General features: G+C 47.0%; 1 protein-coding gene across 2 annotated transcripts; it reads right to left on the reverse strand.

Moving 5' to 3' along the window:
• Nucleotides 1-5,646: 5,646 nt before the first annotated feature.
• Nucleotides 5,647-21,435, reverse strand: TLR8 (toll like receptor 8). Of its 2 annotated transcripts, XM_036305894.1 has the most exons (3): nucleotides 21,293-21,418; nucleotides 13,568-13,633; nucleotides 5,647-9,254 (listed from the first exon to the last, which is right to left on the reverse strand). In XM_036305894.1, the coding sequence occupies exon 3, from the start codon at nucleotides 9,246-9,248 to the stop codon at nucleotides 6,129-6,131; it is 3,120 nt and encodes a 1,039-aa protein (XP_036161787.1). In that variant the 5' UTR covers nucleotides 9,249-9,254; nucleotides 13,568-13,633; nucleotides 21,293-21,418; the 3' UTR covers nucleotides 5,647-6,128. The 2 variants fall into 2 exon arrangements, with proteins under 2 accessions (XP_036161787.1, XP_036161786.1); XM_036305893.1 differs by lacking the exon at nucleotides 13,568-13,633 and having other exon boundaries at nucleotides 21,293-21,435.
• Nucleotides 21,436-21,772: the final 337 nt, after the last annotated feature.

Below are 21,772 nucleotides of genomic sequence, written 5' to 3' on the forward strand. Positions count from 1 at the left end.
GTAGTATGCAAATTGTCCCCTTGACTGGGAGTTTGTCAGGGAGTTAGACCAGGGGGTGGGACCAGCCCAGGGAAGGGAGGAAGGCCCTGGGCAGCAGTGGCAGCAGGTGGCTGGGGGAAGGGAGGGAGTACCCAGCCAGCAGCTGGCAGCCATTGGGATCTCTACCAGTGCATGAACTTTGTGCACTGGGCCTCTAGTTAGTTAATATGAAGTCATACTGTAGTAGGATGGACCCTTCATCCAATATGACTGGTGTCCTTATAAGAAGAGAGAGAACCTTAACTTGTTTGGCTCAGTGGGTAGAGCATCAGCCTGTGGACTGAAGGGTCCCAGGTTTGATTCCAGTCAAGAGCATGTACCTTGGTTGTGAGCTCAATCCCCAGTAGGAGGTGTGCAGGAGGCAGCTGATCGATGATTCTCTCTCATGGATGTTTCTACCTCTCTATCCCTCTCCCTTCCTCTCTCTAAAGAAATCAATAAAAATACTTTTTAAAAAAAGAAGAGAGACATAGAAGGAATTCAACCAGACGGCAATGGAGGCAGACATTGGCATGATGCATCTACAAGCTCAGGGACACCAAGGGTTGCCAGCAGCCACCAGGAGCTAGAAGAGCAGGTTTCAGAGGGCTCGTAGCCCTGCAGACACTGTGATTCCAGACTTCCCGTCTCCAGGAACCGAGACAATGAACTGCTGTTTAAGCCACCCAGTTTGTGGTACTGTGTTATGGCAGCCCTAGGAGGCTAATACAGTTCAATATTTGAAAATACCTTGGAGATCATGTAGTCCATGTTACAAGGAATTCTGCTCAGAAAGGTGGAGTGATTGGCCCAGAGCCTCTGCTTTACCATGATCAGAACTGGGCATTCTAATACCTGCAGTTCAGGATGTTTTTGTTGTTTGGTTGTTTTTATACTGGTTTTTACAGAGGCCAACAGGCAGAGATCAATGCCAAATGGATTTGGCAAATATTGAGCAGCTCCAAGAAGAAAGCAGAGGACCAGAACGAGCTGATAGAGAGGACTTCAAGAGCGTGGGGTGGAGCCCAGCTGGTGTGGCTCAGTGGATAGAGTGTCAGCCTGTGGACCAAAGGGTCCCGGGTTCAATTCCGGTCAAGGGCACGTACTTTGGTTGCAGGCTCCTCCCTGGCCCGGGTCCTGGTCAGAGTGGGTGCAGGAGGCAACCAATCGATGTGTTTCTCTCACATCGATGTTTCTCTCTGTCTTTCCCTCTCTCTAAAAATCAATGGAACAATATGCTCAGGTGAGGATTAACAACAACAAAAAACGTGTAGGGTGGAAATGCCAGGAGCTTCACACATGGCGGGGAGCCTGCTAGGAAAGCCACCAAAAAGGGGGGCAACATAGAGAAAGAAGGCCGTCAGTAGGCCAGAGTTGTGTGACCGACCCAACAATCAGTTTTAGAACATTTGCAGCATGCCAGTAATACATCTCATGCCCAGCAGCAGTCACTGCCCATCTCCTTCCAACCCCCAGCCCCGGGCAACCACTCATCTACTTTCTGTCTCTATGGATTTGCCTGTTCTGGACATTTCACACAAATGGACTCAGACAACATGTGGTGCTGGTGTCTGGCTCCTTTCACTGATCATATTTTCAAGGTTCATCCATGTTGTAGCATGTGTGAGTACTTTATTCATTTTCACCACTTTATTCATTTTTATTCAACATTATGACATATAATATTGCATTGTATGCATGGACCATGTTTTATTTACCTTTTGATTAGTTGATGGATTTGGGGCCATTTTTGAATGGCCAAACATGTTAGTTGTGCAACAAGCATTTGTCTATTAAGTATAAATTTTGAATGAAAGTGGAAGATGGATGAGATGATAGATGAAATATTCCAGGCCTAATCATTTTACATCCTCCCCAAAGCTGGTACTAGGGGAGAATGGAGCCTTGGAAAATAAATAAAAGAAGTTTGGAATGTGTGAGACCTATTCTTTCTCAATAGAAGGGATCAACCAAAGGACTTGTGTGCACGCATATAAGCATAACCAATGGATGCAGACACCAGGGGGGTGAGGGCATGTACGGGAGTGGGGTGGGGGGGGCAATGGGGAGATAAGGACACATAGGTACTACCTTAATCAATAAAGACAATTGATTGGAGCTCAGAGGCCTGGGAGACCTCCCAGAGAGTCCTTCACACACAGATGCTGACTGTGTAACACAGACCCCTCTCCCACAGCCCTCTCTTCCTTCCTCTTTCACCCCAAGGAAACATGCTCACCTGCCCCCCGCCCCACTCAAGGCCTGGTCTTGGAGAGGGAAGGAAAGATGGGTCACCATTGGTCCAAGGACCCCCACACATGCACTTTGACACAATGACAACTAGTGCACACAGTAGGTGCTCACTTCGTTTCTATTGCATGAACAGTGAAGCATTTGAGTAGGAGCAAGCGCCATCCACACAGGGGAGAATTCCTCTGAGTGAGTCTCCACTTGGCAGCAAAAGGCTCTGAGAGCGCGGAGGACCTGCCTGGGTCTGACTCCCCGCCTGGGTCTGACTCCCCAGGTCGCTGAAAGAACTCCATCCTGGCAGATTCCTCCTAACGTCTATGTCCTTTGCTGAGGACAGTGGGAAGCGCTTGGTTCAGCTGGCTGTTCCAGGATCAAGGTGGATTTCAAGGCAAAGAAAGCCTAGCACTGCCCTGAAAAGATGTTAGATTCCTAACGGCGTGAGAGGGGCCTGTTTCTCCAGCTTTATGGAAACTGCACCTATTGGTTTTCAGGGCCAGAGATCACGAGGGAAAAAGTGAATACAGGAAACAGCTATGGTGTGAATACCAGTCAGGGCCCTGAGCCAGCTCTTTGCTGTCGTCTCGGGCTTCTCTCCTCCTGCCTCCATGGAACCGTCCCTGTCTCCGTCATCACCCAGCTGAGTCATCACATCAAGCTCAGTAACGCTTCTCTCAGTGACTCTCAACCTGTCCTCCCATGGGGCTTCTCCCTCTTCACGCCATGATCACCATCAGTCAATAACATTGTATGGAAATTTGCATTGGGTAGTTTTTAAAATTTTTTATTGATGAGAGAGAGAGGTGGGGGGGGGGAAAGACATATAGACAAAAACATCAATTTCTTGTTCCACTTCTTTATGCATTCACTGGTTGATTCTTGCATGTGCCCTGACTGGGGATAGAACCCACAACCTTGGCGTATGGGCACACTCCAACCACAGGAGCTAAAGCCATACGTATGCTAAATATGCTTTTTTAACCTCCCTCCCCCTTCCCAACAGTCGCTCAGTGATTGAGCTTTGACCTATGAACCAGGAGGTCACGGTTCGATTCCTGGTCAGGGCACATGCCCAGGTGTGGGCTCGGTCCCGAGTAGGGGGCGTGCAGGAGGCAGCCGATCAGTGATTCTCTCTGACATTTCTGGAGGTTGGAAGTCCAAGATGATGGTGCTGGCAGGTTTGGTGTTTGGTGACAGCCCACATCCAGTGCCGCCACAAGGCAAAAGAGCAAGGGCAAGTTCTTGGGTGAATTTCACAACTTCCCACCTCCCAACACCACCACCTTCAGGTTTCAACATGTAAACTTTGGGAGGATACAACCACTCAGGCCATAGCATTAGGTAGAGAAATAAACTTTGGTGTTGTTGGGTCTCTTTGTTAAGGCAACTGAGCCATACACTATCCTACAAAAGAACACACAAGAATCTCTACTAGTGGGTGTCTTCAGGAAGTTAACTTGTATTGGGAGGGAGATTAAATTTCACTGTACACCTTTGTAAAGTTTGCACTTTAAAGACTTACATGCGGGTATTGGCATATCTACATTTAAAAATAACAGAAAAACAGAACAAGGTGACTTTCTCTTTAACAAATTACAGGTCTGATTTCCCCATACCAGTACCTTAAATGAGGAATAAGTGAGTTTCGGAAACAAATGTTATTAACCACTGATTTCACTACCTTCACTTTACGAAGATATTTGCAAGAAAGGCAAAACTGTCTGTGATTTTTATTCACTTTTGATTCTGTCAACAGAACACTACCGAAGTGTGTGAGTTTCACATACTTCCGGCATTATTAATGCTACTCCAAAACCTACATGTCTATTTTACCCCCAGATCAGGCAACACAGCCATGAGCTTCTACCAGACCATGAACAGAGACGAGCTGTAACTGCCCTGACCATTCTTTTTCAGGTTGCCCCTTCCTGGAATGATCCTGCTTTCAGATATTTGTGCCCAGGCCTTAACACACACCAGCAAAACATGGTCACAAAACGGGGTTCAATGTTAAAGCTAAAATTGTCCTTGGCAAACTTGTGCTGACTTCCACTGTATCCATACTAAGTGACACTCGGACACAGCATTTTGTTCAATTCCTTGGAAAAACAGATTTAAAGAGAACTCATCCTGCGAGATTAATAAGAGACTGCATGTACTTAAGGAAGGATGGTGCATTAGAGAGTTTTCTTGTTTTCATTCTGAAGAGACTTTTCTTTCTTTTTCTTTCTCTCTCTCTCTCTCTCTCTCTCTCTCTCTCTCTCTCTCTCTCTCATTAATGCTACCCCAAAATATTTTCCCATTGATTTTTAGGGAGAGTGGAAGAGAGAAGGAAAGACAGAGAGAAACATCGATGTGAGTGGAACACATTGATTGGTTGTCTCCTGCATGAACCCCAACCAGGGCCCAGGCTGAGGAGGAGCCTGCAACTGAAGTACGTGTCCTTGACCAGAATTGAACCTAGGACCCTTTGGTCTGCGGACCAATGCTCTATCCACTGAGCCAAACCGGCTAGGGCTCTACCAACCATTTTTAAGAAGTATTCTCAAAAAACCCAGTGTAGATGCCAATCTCTTTGATATTATAGATCAATTTCCCTATTGTATATTTATCATATGCTCATTATGTGAAATGAAGCATTTTTAATTATTCAAGACTTTCAGCAATGACAATTGACAGGTACTCCAAATACTTTTAATTTAGATAAGTACTCTAAAAAAATGGTTAAGAAGTAAAAAAGTAAGCCACTTAAAAACTACATAAGCCTTTAAACGACATCTACACCTTAGAAGGCAAATATTATAGCCAATTTTTATAAGAGTAATTCTAAGAGAAAGACTAGCACAACCACAGCATAATAAAATCATACAGCCATGGATGTACGATAAATCGAAACAGCCACTTAACATCAGAACTATTAGTTACAGTTCCCAAAGTTCTTAGTGAAAAGAAGGTGGAGTAGGCCACTGCTCAGATGGCTGACAATGACCCCCACCTCCTGATAGTCACAATCTCTGATGGAGGCCGTTACAATCACCCCCCACCTTCGTCATAGACTAGTTTCCCCGGAAGAAGATGACCATTCCCACTGAGTGGGTGGGACCTGTGATTTCCTTCTAACAAATGGAAAATGGCCAAAGAAATGGGCTAGCACCTCCCTGATTAGGTTACAAGAAATGGTGACTTCTCTCTTGCCAGCAAGCTCTCTCTCTTGGCCTGGCCGGTGTAGCTCAGTGGTTGAGTGTCGACCTATGAGCCAGGAGGTCACAGTTCCATTCCCGCTCAGGGCACATGCCCAGGTTACAGGCTTGATCCCCTGTGTGGAGCGGGCAGGAGGCAGCCGATCCATGATTCTCTCTCATCATTGATGTTTCTCTCTCTCTTTCCCTCTCCCTTCCTCTGTGAAATCAATAAAAATATATTTAAAAAAACAAAACAAAACAAAATAAAACAAAACAGAAAAACCTCTCTCTCCTGCTGGCTTTGATGAAGCAAACTGCCATGTGGGAGAGTCCATGTGGCTGAGAACTGAGAGCAGCCTTTGGCCAACAGCCCAGAAGGAAGCGAATCCTGAAAGCAACCACATGAGTGTGAGCTTGGGGTTTCTCAGAGACTGCAGTCTTAACCCCAAGAGATGCCCGTGGCCCTGGTAACACCTAGATTGCAGCCTTTGAGACACCCCGAGCAGAGGACCTGGCTAAGCCAGACTGGACTCCTGACCCACAGAGACTACAAGATAACAAATTCTGTCATTCTAAGCCAGTATGTTCTGGGGTCATTTGTTACACAGCAATAGCTGGCTAAGACAGAAGAGTCGTTGCTGTGCCTTTGTCTTACGTTGAGAAACCATGATTTAGCATCAGTTAGTATTGCTTAATGGAGTCAACATACAAATTGTTATACCGCGAATCGTTTTCTGTTAGGACCACATTTTTCAGACTTTGCCAGAACAAGACTTCCGCCTTGGGGTTGTCAGGCCATTGGAGGATGGAACTCTTGCAGATTCTCTGCCGTAGCCTCAGATACTGAGAGTGTTGCAGCACTGGCTCCAGCAGAATAAATACAATCACGTCCATGTTTTCATCCATCAGCCTCTGCAAGGCCAAGTAGAACGCTGTTTTGAAGCTCCAGCTTCTGGCATACTTTCTGGTTAAAACAAATATCGTCTTCTTGCTTTGGTTGATGCTCTGCATGAGGTTATCAATAATGGCCAATCCCGGGTCCCAATCCCGCTCCTCCAAACACAGGAGAACGTTTTTTTCTTCACTCTCTTCCAGGTGGAAGCGCAGCTCATTGATCACCCAGTCCGTAACGGAGGCATCTTTGGTGTCGTAAGACACATAAGCATCATAGAAAGTTTGGGATGTGGAAAGAGACCTATAGCCTTTGACCTTGGCTAAACACACATGATAAATAAACCAAACATCCCAGTAAAACCAGTGGTGAGCCAGAGCCGCCAACATAACTGTGAGAGTCAGGAAAGATGTGAAGAAACATAATATGGCCGCAATGGTGTCTGAAACGCACGTGGTGAGCTCTAGAGTCACAATACTCTTCCCTATTTGATCCCCAGGACTGCTGCACGTGACATCTGTCAGCCGAGGAATTGTGACATTCAAATTTTCATCCATCCATCTTAGAAAATCTCCCATGTCGCAGGTGCAGTCAAAGGGGTTTCCATCTAGTCTCAAAAGGGCTAAGTTGCTGTTCTTGTTCGTCTGAAACGTCGATCTGTTGATCATCTTGAGCTTGTTGGAACTTAAGTCGAGGGTTACCAGGCTGCTGTTTTCTGAAACGAAGCCAGAGGGCATGTGGGCAATTATGTTTTCACTCAGTAGCAGCGTCTGAAGAGAGGATGCGATTTTAGATAGGCTATCCGTTAAGTAATACAGACAGTTTCTACTTAAGTCAAGCAACTGGAGCTGAGGAAAGTGCAGGAGTAGCGTCCAGTTGAAGAAACGTAACTTATTATCATTTAGATACAGTTTGGTGAGGTTCCTGGGCAGGTTAATGAAGGCTTGTTTGGGGATACGCTCAAGGTTATTGAAGGACATATCCAGCTCTTCCAGCACGTTGAGATTCCTGAAAATGCACATGTACCTCTTATCTGCGGCCTTCCACAAAACATCCAGGCGGTTCCCACTGAAAACTAATTGTTTCAGGGAACTGCTGCTCAGGTTGTACTCCGTCAGGGTATAAATGTTGTTCTGACTCACATTCAAAACTTTCAGCTTCGTTAAATTTTTAATAAATCCCAGCCGGTGTGTTACCCCTGCGATTTGGAAATAGTGCTCATTGTTGCTCAGATCTAGCACTTCTAACTCAGGCAACTCGTTGAAAGCACTATCGGCATCAAAGTCCAGTTTATTGTGTGAAAAATCCAGATATTTGAGGTGGGACAGAGCTGAAAACTCACTCCCATTTAATGCTTGACCATTGCCATTCGAAGACAGATTTAAGCAAGCGATTTTAGGGAAATCTTTGAATTGCTTTTGCCCGATGAAGAAAATGTTGTTCAGGCTTAAATCGATGGCTTTGCCATAACGTACACATTCTGGCTTTATTAACGGCTTGGTGCTGTGATAAAAATTCGAATGGGGGTCAAAATCGCTATCGGCTGAGCGGGGTTTGAGGACGTGACTGTGGCCTGCAGAAAGACGCACACTACTTTGCCTAGTACCATTGACCAAGGGCGAAATTCTGTTTGCCGACAAGTAAATGACGTTCAGGTGTTTGGGCTGCTTGAAAATGGTAAAATCGATTTGATTAATAAAGTTAACGCCCAAGTTGATTGTCGTTAATTTCGACAGGTTCATCAGGGGCTGGAAATCTTTATACCGAAGTTTCTGGAACACATAACCCCTTAAATGCAAAGACCGGAGACAGGTAAGCTTCGAGAAGTTTGGGGAAAGAGTAATAAACTCTAAATATTGTGTCTTTACATAGTTATAAGACAAGTCCAGTATTTCCAAGGAGGGCAGTTTCGTTAAAAATTCCCCAGAGGCGATTTCTTGTACCAAGTAGTTGAATTCAAGATGCAGCTCCTTCAGATCACGCATCTTGTTAAACCAGTTTGAATTGACCTTCCGGAGGGAAGTGCTAGAGAGGTTGAGATATTCAAGTTGGGTCAAGTTGTCGAAAGCGTTGCCATCTATGGAAATGGAAGCATCTCCTGGGCAAGGTATACAGGGGAACGGCGCGTTGAAGCACCTTGGACAGTTCCCGCTCAGATCGAGGACCGTTAAATTTCCCAGGTTCTCGAAGTCCACTCTACGGACGGCATTGATGTTGGTGTTGCTAAGATACAGTTTCGTTAAGGATCTCGGCAGGTTGCGGGGCACCCTGGAAAGGTTATTGAAGGACAGCGTGAGCTCCTTCAAGTTGGCCATCTCCTCGAAGGCCCCGTCGGCGTTAAAAGTTTTATTACACACGTTGCCAAAATAGCAGTTCCAGCCCAAATTGAGAATTTCCAAGTTCCTCAGTCCGGAAGTGCTGTTTTTAGTGACTGAAACGATTTCGTTTTGAGTTAGGCTCAGCCACCTCAAAGACCCCGGCAAGCCAGAGGGTATTTTGTCTAACTGGTTGTTCTCAAGTAGTAACTCCGTTAGCTTTTGCAAGTTGAGGAACGCGCCGTCAGTGATGTTCATGCCTTTTTTATTTCTCCGGTAATTTTCAAAGTAGGGCGGCAGCATGGCGTTGCGGTTGAGGTTGATGGTGGTGAGATTGTGCAGCCTCCGGAAGGATCCGTTCGTGATGTGTGTGATGGAGTTATCAGAGAGGTCTAGCTCCGTGACATCTGGGCCCACGGTCTGGGGGACTTCTTGCAGTCGCCGGTTGTTGCATACCACGGTAACAGAGCTGCCATTTTGTATTTTCTCGTCGCAAGGAAAGCTTCTTCTCAAATAATTGGTCTCCGTGGAGAAGCCACAGGAATCCGAGGTTAGCAGGACAAGGCAGGTCAGCAGCAAAGACGGAAGGGTCATGTTTTCCTAAGGAAAACCAGAGGCGGGGGCACAGTATTAGAGTAGCAATACCTGTCGGTGTCTCCTGAGGAAATTAACAAGGGGGTCGCCATACTTTGTATGGCTCTTGAAGCGGGAGTTCTCTTAACCACAAAATAAATTGCATTAAAATGGGTTCAGAACCATTGTGAGTTTTCACTGTGTTCAGCTTCATGGTGCTATAGAAGTTGAAGATGGCCCGGCCGGCGTGGCTCAGTGGTTGAGCATCGACCTATATACCGGGAGGTCACGGTTCGATTCCCAGTCAGGGCACATGCCCAGGTTGCGGGCCCGATCCCCAGTGTGGGGGGTGCAGGAGGCAGCCGATCCATGATTCTCTCTCATCATTGATGTTTCTATCTCTCTCTCCCTCTCCCTCCTCTCTGAAATCAATAAAAATATATTTAAAAAAAGAAGTTGAAGATGGAGCTGAGATTTTGATGATGAGAAAACCTGGGAAACTCTTGCAGAGATATTTATCAAGGTGCCCCTCCCCCCAACCCCAATGGGCTGATGCTGAACCATGGCTCATGCTGGATCTATAGCACAGCAAGCTCTGTAGCTATCGTTTCAACCTGTTAATATAACGCTTGATGAAACCCCCCAAGGAGGGTTTAGATCCAGCTTCTATTACAGTAGCATTCGTGATCCCCAGGTAGACTGATCTCTACTATATCTCCACAGCCACGCCTCGCTATGGGCATTTCCCACAAGTTTTCTACGCCTCCATGGTGATATGTGTTAAATTCTCTTATCGCCTTACATGACAGGAAAGTGGATCCCTTCTGTTGATAATCACAACAACAAACAAAGTGCCCGTCATTGTGCGAAACACATACATGTTCTCACCCGTATCGATGCTCGCAGCGACACGGCCAGACGGGTTCTATTATCGTCCATATTGTGTAAGGGCAGGAACAAGGTCGGAGCTTAAGCAACTCTCAGAAGGGGATATATTGCAGAGTGGGGCTTGGGTCAGTGTGAGTCCAACATCCTGTTTGTAACCACTAGCTGTCACGCTACACAAGCCCGTTTTGAAATCTTCCTGCCATAGCAGCGCCTCAAACGCAGACCAGCCATTCCCAACTGCTTGCATCTCGTGGCGCACAGAAACCATCTACCAAAGGGCTGTGGCACACCAGCAATGATATCGTATTTTTTTCCGGATCCGACAAAAAATAGGTGTAACTTTCGTTGATTTACATAAAAATTAAATAACTGACAGTAGTTAATCATCCCTTTTGTTCCAAAGTGACTTTTTAAAAATGGGGTTTTTTAAAATTGATTTTTAGAGAGAGAGGAAGGGAGAGGAATAGAGAGATACAAGCATTGATGAGAAACATCATCAATTAGCTGCCTCCTGCACACACACACACACACCCCCACTGGGGATGGAGCCCAAAACCTGGGCACGTGCCCTGACTGGGCATGTGCCCTGATTGGGAATGGAACCAGTGACCTCTTAGTTTCTGGTTTGATGCCCAACCACTGAGCCACACCGGCCAGGCGCAACATGACTTTTAAAAAAATCAGGTTCCTATACTTGTATATAAGGATTCCTGGTACCAAGAATTAGCCAATCAAACACATTCTTATATGCATCCTGACCATGAAGATATAACTTTATTGCATGACCAATATATTTATGGTTCAAAGTCCTCTTTACTTAATGCTTAACGCTTAACTTTTACTAAAAGAAAGCCCTACTTTAGCTGGTGTGGTAGACAGGATTTGAAGATGGCCCCTATGCCTTTTGCCTGCTGATGTTTTTGTGGTAATTATGTTACATTGTGTGGCAAGATGGAGAAGATCAAGTTGGACTTACTAGTAATCTAATCATATGCACCTTTAAAAGCAGAGTTTTCTCTGCTAGTAGCAGAAGGGAGAGTCAGAAAGATTGGAGGCAGGAGAAAAATGGGACGCACTCATGCTGACTTGAAGGTGGACGGGGCTATGGACAAAGAATGCAGGCAGCCTTGAGCGGCTCCCTGCTGACAGCCAACAGGAAATGCCACCCCAGCCCACCCCATTTTACAGCCACAGAGAACTAAAACTTCCCTAGCTGGTTTGGTTCAGTGGATAGAGTCAGCCTGAGGCCTGGAGGATCCTGGGTTCGATTCCGGTCAAGGGCACATGCCCAGGTTGTGGGCTCGATCTCTAGTAGGGGGCGTGCAGGAGGCAGCTGATCAATGATTCTCTCTCATCATTGATGTTTCTCTCTCTCTTTCCCTCTCCCTTCCTCTCTGAAATCAATACCAAAAAAACCCCAACAAAAAAAAAAACAAAAAAAGAACTAAAGCTGACTGACAACCCGAATGAACTTGGAAATGGATCCTTATCCAGAGTCTCTAGCTACAAGTCCAGCTTGGCCAACACATTGACATTGGCCTTATGAGACCTAGACAAGCCAGACACGCCTACCCAGCCTCTGACCTACAGGAAATGCAGCTAATAAGTGGGTAATATTTGAAACCTCTAAATGTGGGGGCTATTTGTTATGTAGAAATAAAAAAAAAAGGTCTGGATAACATGTGTGAAGAGAGTTTTCATGGCTTGAAAACTGGCAGGGGCCACGCCAGGTCTGCAGACCCGGCGCCTCCCCTGGGAGACACAGGGGCGCCAAGGGACCATGAAGCTTGGGGACATGAGCAACTTTGGGAGGTGACCCGGGTTATGTTATATTTTCTTGGCATCTAAGCACACATAAGCCTGGGTGAGTTCCAAGTGTGAACATAGCTGGATTCGGAAGGCACTTCCCGATTCTTCCCTGTCATTTCCTAGCTAGGAGGTGGCCTGGGAGTCTATGTGATTCCACGCACAGCTTAGTCATTAGCTCACCGTCTAGGGCAGTGGTTCTCAACCTTCCTAATGCCGCGACCCTTTCATACAGTTCCTCATGTTGTGGTGACCCCCAACCATAAAATTATTTTCGTTGCTACTTCATCACTGTAATGTTACTACTGTTATGAATCGTCATGTAAATATCTGATCTGCAGGATGGTCTTAGGCGACCCCTGTGAAAGGGTCGTTCAACCCCCAAAGGGGTCACGACCCACAGGTTGAGAACCGCTGGTCTAGTGAGTTAGACATGAGTTAAACTCAACATCACACCATTTCAACTGTGACACCAAGAAGGATGTGATACCATAAGAGCCCAAACAGAGGAGGCTCTGACCTGCTCAGGGAGACTGGGAAAGACTTCCCTGAGGAAATGAAGCTTGAGCTGTGATTGGCATGTATAGGGCAGAAAGAAGTCCAAAGACTGGTCCAGCATATGCAAAGGCCCTGAGAGCATTCCTCCAAGTTGCCCATGCTGTGCCTTCAGAGGAGTCTTGGATAGGAACCAAGAGTGCCAGGGTGTGGCCCTAGCTAGTTTGGCTCAGTGGATAGAGCATCAGCCTGCGGACTGAAGGGTCCCTGGTTCAATCCTGGTCAAGGGCACATGCCTGGGTTGTGGGCTTGATTCCCAGTAGGGGGCGTGCAGGAGGCAGCCAATCAGTGATTCTCTCTCATCATTGATGTTCCTCTCTCTCCTTCTTGGTCACACCCAGGCCTCTGGCTACCAAGAGTTGTGGCTCCAAAATGACTTCAGAGGAAACCAGGTCCCAGCAGAGTGAGAAGGAACCCAGGGAGAACTTGCTGTCATTAAGAGGGAACCATCCAGCCTGCAGGGGACAAATGGCAAGTCTGCCAGTAAATGCGAGAAATAACAACAATGGGGGAAAAAAGAAGAAGAAGAAAGAAAGAAGAGAGAACTAGCAACTCTACAAATAAAATAGAGGGGAAAGGGCAATTATGCAAAGAAGATGAAAAGTGGAACTATGCAAATAAAACAGAGAAGCTGGGAAGGAGAGAGGAAGGGAGGGAGAAAAGGAGGGAGGAAGGGAAGGGGAGAGGAAGAGGGGGAGCGATAGAGAGGGAGAGGGGAGAGCGAGAGGGAGAGGGAGAGGGGAGAGTGAGAGGGAGAGGGAGAGAGAGAGAGAGAGAGACTTCAGCTGTTTGAGCCTGACAACTGAAGGTTCCCATTAAAGTGACAGTAAAAGCTAGGACCCTCCAAGATCAGAGAAGGCACAGGAGGCGACCACAGCAGACAAGGGATGTGGAGGAAGGTGAGGAAGATGCCCAGTGTAGGTGGTTGGGTCGTCGGTGATGGAGCAGAGAAGCCTCAAGGTCAGCCAGAGCGAGGCCCATTCACATCCCGGCGGCCTGACTCTGGAAAGGGGGCAGCAGCCATGGCAGGGGACTGGCAAGGGGCCTTCAGGGGAGGTTGGAGCCCTGCCGGTCCCCTCCCTGAAACTTACTATCTCGAAAGGTCGAATCCGGAGCCGTGGGTTCAGGCCTCCAGGCACAACCGAAGGCCCGGACAACTGCCGAAGAGAAAACACGAGGGTGAAAGAACAGTCAGCGTCTGGAGTGTGGAACCCCGACCTCCTGGCTCCCCGGGTTCTGGGAACTCCGGCAGCCACGGGCTCCTGAGCTTCGCACTCCAGCGCCCCCAGCAGCAGACTGGAGGATCTCACTGGGAAGGCAGACAGGCACAGTAGCAGGGTCACAAGTCCACAATTTAAGGGGACACCCCAAAACTTAGTCATTGGGATAAACACTATTTAAAAAAATTAAAACACTTGACAGACAGAGAGCAACATTTAATTTAATTTAATTTAATTTAATTTAATTTAATTTATTGATTGATTGTTAATCCTCACCTGAGGCAATTTTTCCATTGATTCTTTTTAGGGAGAGTGGAAGAGAGAGGGAGAGACAGAGAGAAACATCGATGTGAGAGGAACACATCGATTGGTTGCCGCCTGCACGTGCCCCAACCAGGGCCAGTGATCAAGCCTGCAACCGAGGTACGTGCTCTTGAGCGGGAATTGAACTTGCAGCCCTTGGGTGCAATGGCCAATGCCCTAACCACTGCTCAGGGCTGGTGTAGGATTTCTTTCATTCACGCAGGTCCTGTCTGGCACAGCTTCTCAATCCCCTTTTTCATTCTGAAATTCCAAAAGGCCTGAACACCAGAAGATTTTGTAAATGTATTGGGCAGCAAACCCTGATCTGGACGGACCCAAGGCTACGGTCATCTTGATTTAGCCACTTAGCATAAGCCTCTGGTTTCACGGCGGAAACAGCCGCAGCGTGACCCAGAGCCGCTGGGAGTGAGCTGTCATGTAGCGTGCAGGTACATGTTATCTTGCTAAAATAAGAATACTCAATGTTCACACAACTCTGGTCCACAGGTGTCCGATCAGGGATAGTGGATCAATACTTCAATCTCCTTTGGTGCAGACATGTCAGCAAGTCCTGAATTTTCCTTGGCGTATGTTAAATCAAGAAATAGAATATGGCTGTTGGCGGGGCCAAGCTGTGGCGTTCATGGGCCTGAGGCACTTAGGCCTCCACGGCCCCCTTCTGCCATTAAAAAAAACACAGTAACTATTATATTTTATGATCCTTTTGGTAAAAAATGAATATAGCCCTAGCTGGTGTGGCTCAGTGGATAGACCGTCAGCTTGCGAACTGAAGGGTCCTGGGTTTGATTCTGGTCAAGGGCATGTACCTCAGTTGCAGGCTCCTCCCCAGCCTGTGCCCTTGTCGGGTCTTGTGTGGGAGGCAACCAATCAATGTGCTTCTTTCACATCGATGTTTCTGTCTCTCCTTCTCCCTTCCACTCTCCCTAAAAATTAATGGAAAAATATCCTTGTGTGAGGATAATACAAATGAATATAATTCAGGCTAGATTATAGTCATTATTTTGCTGATTTCTAAAGCAATTATAATATTTCCTTAAAGTATCATGAACCTGCTCTGGCCGGTTTCCCAGTGGTTAGAGCACCAGTTTGCACACTGAAGAGTCTTGGGTTCAATTCCTGGTCAAGGGCACGTACCTGGGTTGCAGGTTTGGTCCTGGTCTTGATCGGGGTGCGTGCGAGAGGCAACCAATCGATGTGTCTCTCTCACATCAGTGTGTGTGTGTTTTCTCTCTCCCCCCTCTCTCTCTTCCGCTCTCTCTAAAAATCAATGGAAAAAATATCCTCAGGTGAGGATTAACAACAACAATAAAACGCGTCATGAGCCGCAGGCCCTGTGCCTTCTGTGCCTAAGGACAAGTCGGCCCTGGTTGTCAATGAGGGCATAACGGCTCAGATCAGGCCCCCGAGACAAGTAGGAGGTACTTTCTGGAAAGTAGATTCAGTACTAGACTGGGAGCTGGTGACTTAACGGACCAGCATTGCCTGGAAGTGGCAGAACAGAGGGTCAGAAAAGGAAAGTGTTGCAGGTTGAACCGTGTCCCCCTACAAAGGCACGTTGAAGTAGTTTGAACCTCTGGACATGTGAATGCGGCCTTATGTGGAAGTAGGGTCTTTACAGATGGAATCAAGGTCATACTGGGTTAGTGTGCGCCCCAATCCAATGACTGATATCCTTCTAAGAAAAGGGATATTTGGTCCTAGCCAGTTTGGCTCAGTGGATAGAGCACTGGCCTGCGGACTGAAGGGTCCCGGGTTTGATTCTGGCAAGGGCACATACCCGGGTTGCAGGCTCGATCCCCAGTCGGGGGCGTGCTGGAGGCAACCGATCCATGATTCTCTGTCATCTTTGATGTTTCTCTCTCTCTCCCTCTCCCTTCATCTCTGAAACCAATAAAAATCTATTAGAAGAAGAAGAGGGACATTAGATACATGCAAACACAGGAAAGAAGGCCATGCGAGGATGGACACAGAGATCAGAGTGAGGAGGCTACAAGCCAAGGACACCGAGGACTGGCCTGCTCCGCCGGGAGCCAGGAGAAAGGCATGAGACGGTTTCCCGCTGAGCCCACGAGAAGGACCCCCCTCTCCCCCGTGGACAACACCTAGATGGCGCACTTCTGGCCTCCGCTATCGGGAGAGGAGACATGTCTGTTGTTTCCAGCCACGAAGTTTGGGCGACTTTGTTACGGCAGCCGCAGGAAGCAGAGAGTGAGAGCAGAGAGCGGGTGAGTGTTAATGGAACTCACTGTCAAGAGATGTTCAAGCTGCCGGCACAAAGCCCTTGGGCTGGACATGGCCTTGGTGAGCTCACTGCGCAGAACACCCTGAGGGTGACCAAGTCTGCGTGGTCTGGACCTTTCACCGGGTGTGGCTTTGGAACACCCACAAAAAATCCAGACCCGTGTCTTTAGACAAAGCAATCTGCTTAACTTCCCCTCCCGGCCCAAGCCAGCTGTTGCTGGCTACGGAGGAAGCGATTTCACAACTGTTTTCCTATTTTCCGTACAGAGTCAGTTCTTCGGTTGGGTCCATGGCACATGAAAAGCCAAAACTCCTCGGGTTCGGAAGGAGCCAAATAGTATGATAAAAATGACCTGTCCCACCCGGCCAGTGTGGCTCAGTGGTTGAGCGCCGACCTATGAACCAGGAGGTTGCAGTTCGATTCCCGGTCAGGGCACAGGCCTGGGTTGTGGGCTCCATCCCCAGTAGGAGGCGTGCAGGAGGCAGCCGAACCATGATTCTCTGTCATCATGGATGTTTCTCTCTCTCTTTCTCCCTTCCCCTTCCTCTCTGAAATCAATAAAAAAAATATATTTTCAAAAACAAAACACAACCTGTCTCAGTCCTTGTCTAAACCTTCCTTCTCAACTTGGACCCCAAAAACACAATTTGAAAAGACCAGCATAGTTGGAAGAACAGCTCGGAGAAGTCTGCCTTACCTGAGGATCTCTGGGACTCAGAGTAAGCCAACGGCCACCCCCAGGACCCAGCCCAGAGACTGCCCTGCCTTCAGCGCTCAACCCCCTCCTGGGCTGGGTCCTGGGGGTGGCCGTTGGCTCACTCTGAGGCGAAGGGGGGTCTACCAGATGCCCAAGGCTGCCTTTCTGGGATCAAGCGCTTCTTACCTTTTCACACCCATGTCCTGGGTTGCCAGCAGAGATGTCGCAACAAGCGTCCTTCCTTCTCTCTTTTAAAGGCTTCCTTTACCAAGATGTGATTTTCCCAGGTGCCCAGCTGCACCCCTTTCTCAGCATGAGTCCTGCTGATTGCCCCCTAACACTATAGGCCAGGGGTGGGCAACCTTTTTGTGAGTGCGTTCCCAAACCAGCAAAATCTTTGACTCAAAATTCTTCTGCGTGCCAACCCTAATTTTTTGAGAACATGTTACGCCTACTTGATATCTCTGAAGGTGTACGTATGTGAAGAACCTTGAAGAAATAATAAAATTCATTCGAGCGACAAACACACAGTCCATGATGATGAAAAATACATTTATTTTTTAATGTATACATGTTATGTAAAATTATTTATTTATCTAAGATGCACCTACACTGAATTTATCTGAAAAATAAAAAAGTCGATATTAAGAAAAAAAACTGTAAATGGAAGATTATAAGAGAGGGTTTCCCGTGCCAGCAAAAGTTACTGGAGTGTCATGTTTGGCACGCGTGCCAGGGGTTGCCCACCCCTGCTATAGGGTCAAGAGGACCTATTGATTATAAGATGTGATTCATCCCCCAACTGGATTGCTTAGCTGCTTGGGCATGATGTGGGATTCAACCAGAACGGAATTTTTGCCAAGAAAGAAATATTTCTCTCTCTTTTTTAATCCTTACCCAAGGATTTTTTTAAAATTAATTTTGAGAGAGAGAGAGAGAGAGAGAGAGAGAGAGAGAGAGAAGAGAGACACCTGGATTGGCTGCCTCCCACAAATACCCCAACTGGGGCAGGGATGGAGCCTGCAACCCAGGTATGTGCCCTTGACTGGGTATCAAACCCATGACCCTTTGGTGTGCTGGTTGATGCTCTACCACTGAGCCACACCACCCAGGGGTATTTCTAATTTTTAATGGGTGCTGATTAATTTGTAGTTGCCTATATTGACCACTGATGATATATTATGAAAAGAAACTAATAAAGAAATGGTTGTGAGATAGGATTTGTCACCTCAGATGAAATTTACAGTTAATAATAGATATTTTCTTTTATCCACAAATACCGTATTTTGTCCAAATTTGATGGACTCATGAACAGCTTTGGAAGATGAAAGAAACCTCTATCACATTAAATGGACACATCAATGAACAGATGGATCCTGATTTTACATAAATAAAAAATATGAAAGCCCAGCCAGCGTGGCTCAGTGGCTGAGCGTCAACCTATGAACCAGGAGGTCAGGGTTCGATTCCCGGTCAGGGCACATGCCCGGGTTGCAGACTTGATCCCCAATGTGGGGCGTGCAGAAGGCAGCCAATCAATGATTTTCTCTCATCATTGATGCTTCTCTCTCTTTCTCCCTCTCCCTTCCTCTCTGAAATCAATAAAAATATATATTTTTTTAAAAAAGGATTCATTCTTTTAAAAAATATGAAAAATTATGCTATTTGAATTCTGGGAAATATGGCAGGGAACACTTGGTGAGTGCTTTACCACAGGCAAACACTGGGTTGAGTGCGAATAACGCATTTTCTTGTTTAATTCTCCTATAAATCAGAAGCTCCCATTTCACAGACTTGGAACATGAGGCTCAGAGAGTCTACTTTGCCCAATGTCACTCGGACAGTAGGTGGCAGAGCTGAAACTGAGCCTACACGTAATTAACAGATTGGTAGGGCCGCAACCAAGAGGCTAGTTGACAATGATCTGGTTTCCATGATCAGCAACGTCCTCATAGCCATACCTGGAACCTTCAGGATTCAAGTGCTGGCAGATTACCCACAATGCCTTTCTGCACCCCTCAGTCTATCATGGAGCACTCTGTAATCCCGTAGAACGACTGGAAATGCACTGATTTTCGCCTTATACGCCCACCGACAGCTCATGTAGCCACCTGAGCAGGCCACCAGCCTGCGCTTGCTAATGCGGACCCAGAACCATGGGCTGTGCATCTACATTACTGTGTCCTCATAGCCCTGAATAGTCATACAGTGGGGACAATAGTTCAAAAATAACAAATCCAGCATCTCCGTTTATTTATTTACTATCATTTTGTAAAATATATTTCTATTGATTTCAGAGGAAGGGAGAAGGGAGAGAGAGATGGAAACAATGATGAGAGAGAATCACGGATCAGCTGCCTTCTGCACACCCTACACTGGGGATCGAGCCCACAACCCCGGGCATGTACCCTGTCCGAGAATCGAACCCTGACCTCCTGGTTCATAGGTTGACGCTCAACCACTAAGCCATGCCCGATGGGCTTTTTAAAAAAATTATTCATTTATTTATTTCTGAGAGAGAGAGAGAGAGAGAGAGAGAGAGACGAGAGAGAGACTTGTTCCACTTGTTTATGCATTCATTGGTTAATTTTGGTATGTGCCCTGCCTGGGGATCGAACCCGAAACCTTGCATATGGGGATGCTAAGGGGTTCACGAAGAAGCTTCAGGTCTTCCCGAGGACTCATCACCCCTAAAACACACTGTGCTGTTTAGTGCAAGGACCACTGGGCCGTCATGTGCTGCTCCAGGCTCCGCTTCTCAGCTGTGGCTGCACACTGACCTCCCTGGGAAGCTGGAAAGCTACAACCCCCACCCCCCACCCCCACCCCACCCCACCCCACCCCAAGATTCTGATTTATTGGGCCAGGGCTCGGCCTGGTAGCACATTTCCTAAAAGCCCCTGTGCGATTCTGATACACAGTCAAGGCACTTGACAAATATCAAGTTGACATTGACTTCAATTGCCATTCCATACACGTCATCGGCCCCGACGGCCCAGTTCTCTGTGGGCCATGGAGGTCATTCTAAAAGCATTACAACATTTTAGCGCACGATTCATTTACATTCCAGTTCTATAATGGCATCAAATGGATGCAAAAATTAACTTCAACGTAAGTATGCATTAAATGGTGATGAAATGACTCCAAGATCTTTAATAAGCACTAAATAGGTGTGGACAAAAAGGGTAAGTTTCAGATGAGCTTCTCTTGAAATCAGACTTTTTCAGTTGTTCTTAGGTCTCGTTGAATTTTCTAGAAAACATATTTTTTTAAATTATAGTTTGGCCCTGGGCGGTATGCTCAGTGGTTGGAGTGTTGGCACACGCACCGAAGGGTTGGGGATTGGCTTCCCGGTCAAGGGCACGTACCTGGGTTGCAGGCTCGATCCCCGGGCTTGGTCAGGGTGCATGTGGGAGGCAACTGATTGATGTGTCTCCCTTATATCGATGTTTCTCTCCCCCCCCCTCTCTCTTTCCCTCCCTTTCACTCTTTCTCCCTCTCTCTCTTTCCTCCCCTCCCTTCCACTCTCTAAAAATCAATGGAAAAAATATCCTAGGGTGAGGATTAACCAAAAAAAATTATAAAGTTTATTTTTCAATCTGGCAGTTTTTAACAATAACAAAAACTGACCACCGGCTCCGCCTAAACACTAGAGCAGTGGTTCTCCACCTTCCTAATGCTGCGACCCTTTAATGTAGTTCCTCATGTTGTGGTGACCCCCAATTTCATTGTTACAAATTGAACATAATGAAAGCATAGCGATTCATCACAGAAACAGTATGTAATTATATATGTGTTTTCCGATGGTCTTAGGCGACCCCTGTGAAAGGGTTGCTCGACCCCCAAAGGGGTCGCGACCCACAGGTTGAGAACCGCTGCCCTAGAGAATATGATTGTAGAACTAGGAACATGTTCCTTACACGGTCCCAACAATGAAAGTAGCAACTGATACTGAAGCTTGAGGCCCTCTTACTGCACTGATGTCCGGCTGTGCCTGGGCTCCAGCGGTGACCCGGGCCTGGGAGGGGACAGTGGACCTTTCTGTAGAAGCAGCGGGAGAGACACGTCCTACCCACTTCACTCCAACCCTGCGGGCTGTTTCTGGCAGGACCAGGAAGGAATGCCCAGTGCAGCTCCTAAGTCGCCATTTGCTTCTCCTCTTGCCCCAAATAGTAAGACCAGCGCATCTGATTGGGAAAATCTGCATCCCAGGCCACGAAACCCATTCACCTCTGTCCCTGTTCACACCATTGGCCACCAAACCATATTTCCAGGGGGGGGGGGATCACCTATTTTGTTGGAAAGCTTTGGTAAAGGAATAGAAACAGCTTACCGCTTTTCTGCTGTCGACCCTCCTAATTTCTCATGGCATAGCCCGCACGCAGCGCCGCCGTGGTACCCGCTCGGCAGCAGATGCAGGCGCAGAAGAGAAACGGGTGGACTTCCTGAAAGTGGTCGCTTTACCATCAGTGGAACGTAGCATGCGGTTTGCAGAAGTTTATATGGGAAGGAGGGGAACTTGTGATTTCTTAACTGTTGCCAAATCATTTATTGACTGTGCTTGAAAATTTCAAAACTGAAGCTAGGTGGAAGAAAGTTATTTATAAAATGATTTAAATATTCCCCGAGCCAGGCAGAGACGGTGTATTTTTGTGAGTTTGTGTGTCTGTGTAGGTGGGGGCAGGGCGGGTGCAAGGTTTCTCACCAAAATGCTAGCAGCAGTGAACTCCGGAGAGCGGAATTAGGGGAAAGTGAGGGCCAGAAATGGGGAAATGTGTCCTTTTACTTAGAAAACTCTAGGGTGTTTTTAGTT

This window comes from Myotis myotis, unplaced genomic scaffold (genome assembly GCF_014108235.1).
Source record: "Myotis myotis isolate mMyoMyo1 unplaced genomic scaffold, mMyoMyo1.p scaffold_m19_p_4, whole genome shotgun sequence".
Taxonomy (NCBI): domain Eukaryota; kingdom Metazoa; phylum Chordata; class Mammalia; order Chiroptera; family Vespertilionidae; genus Myotis; species Myotis myotis.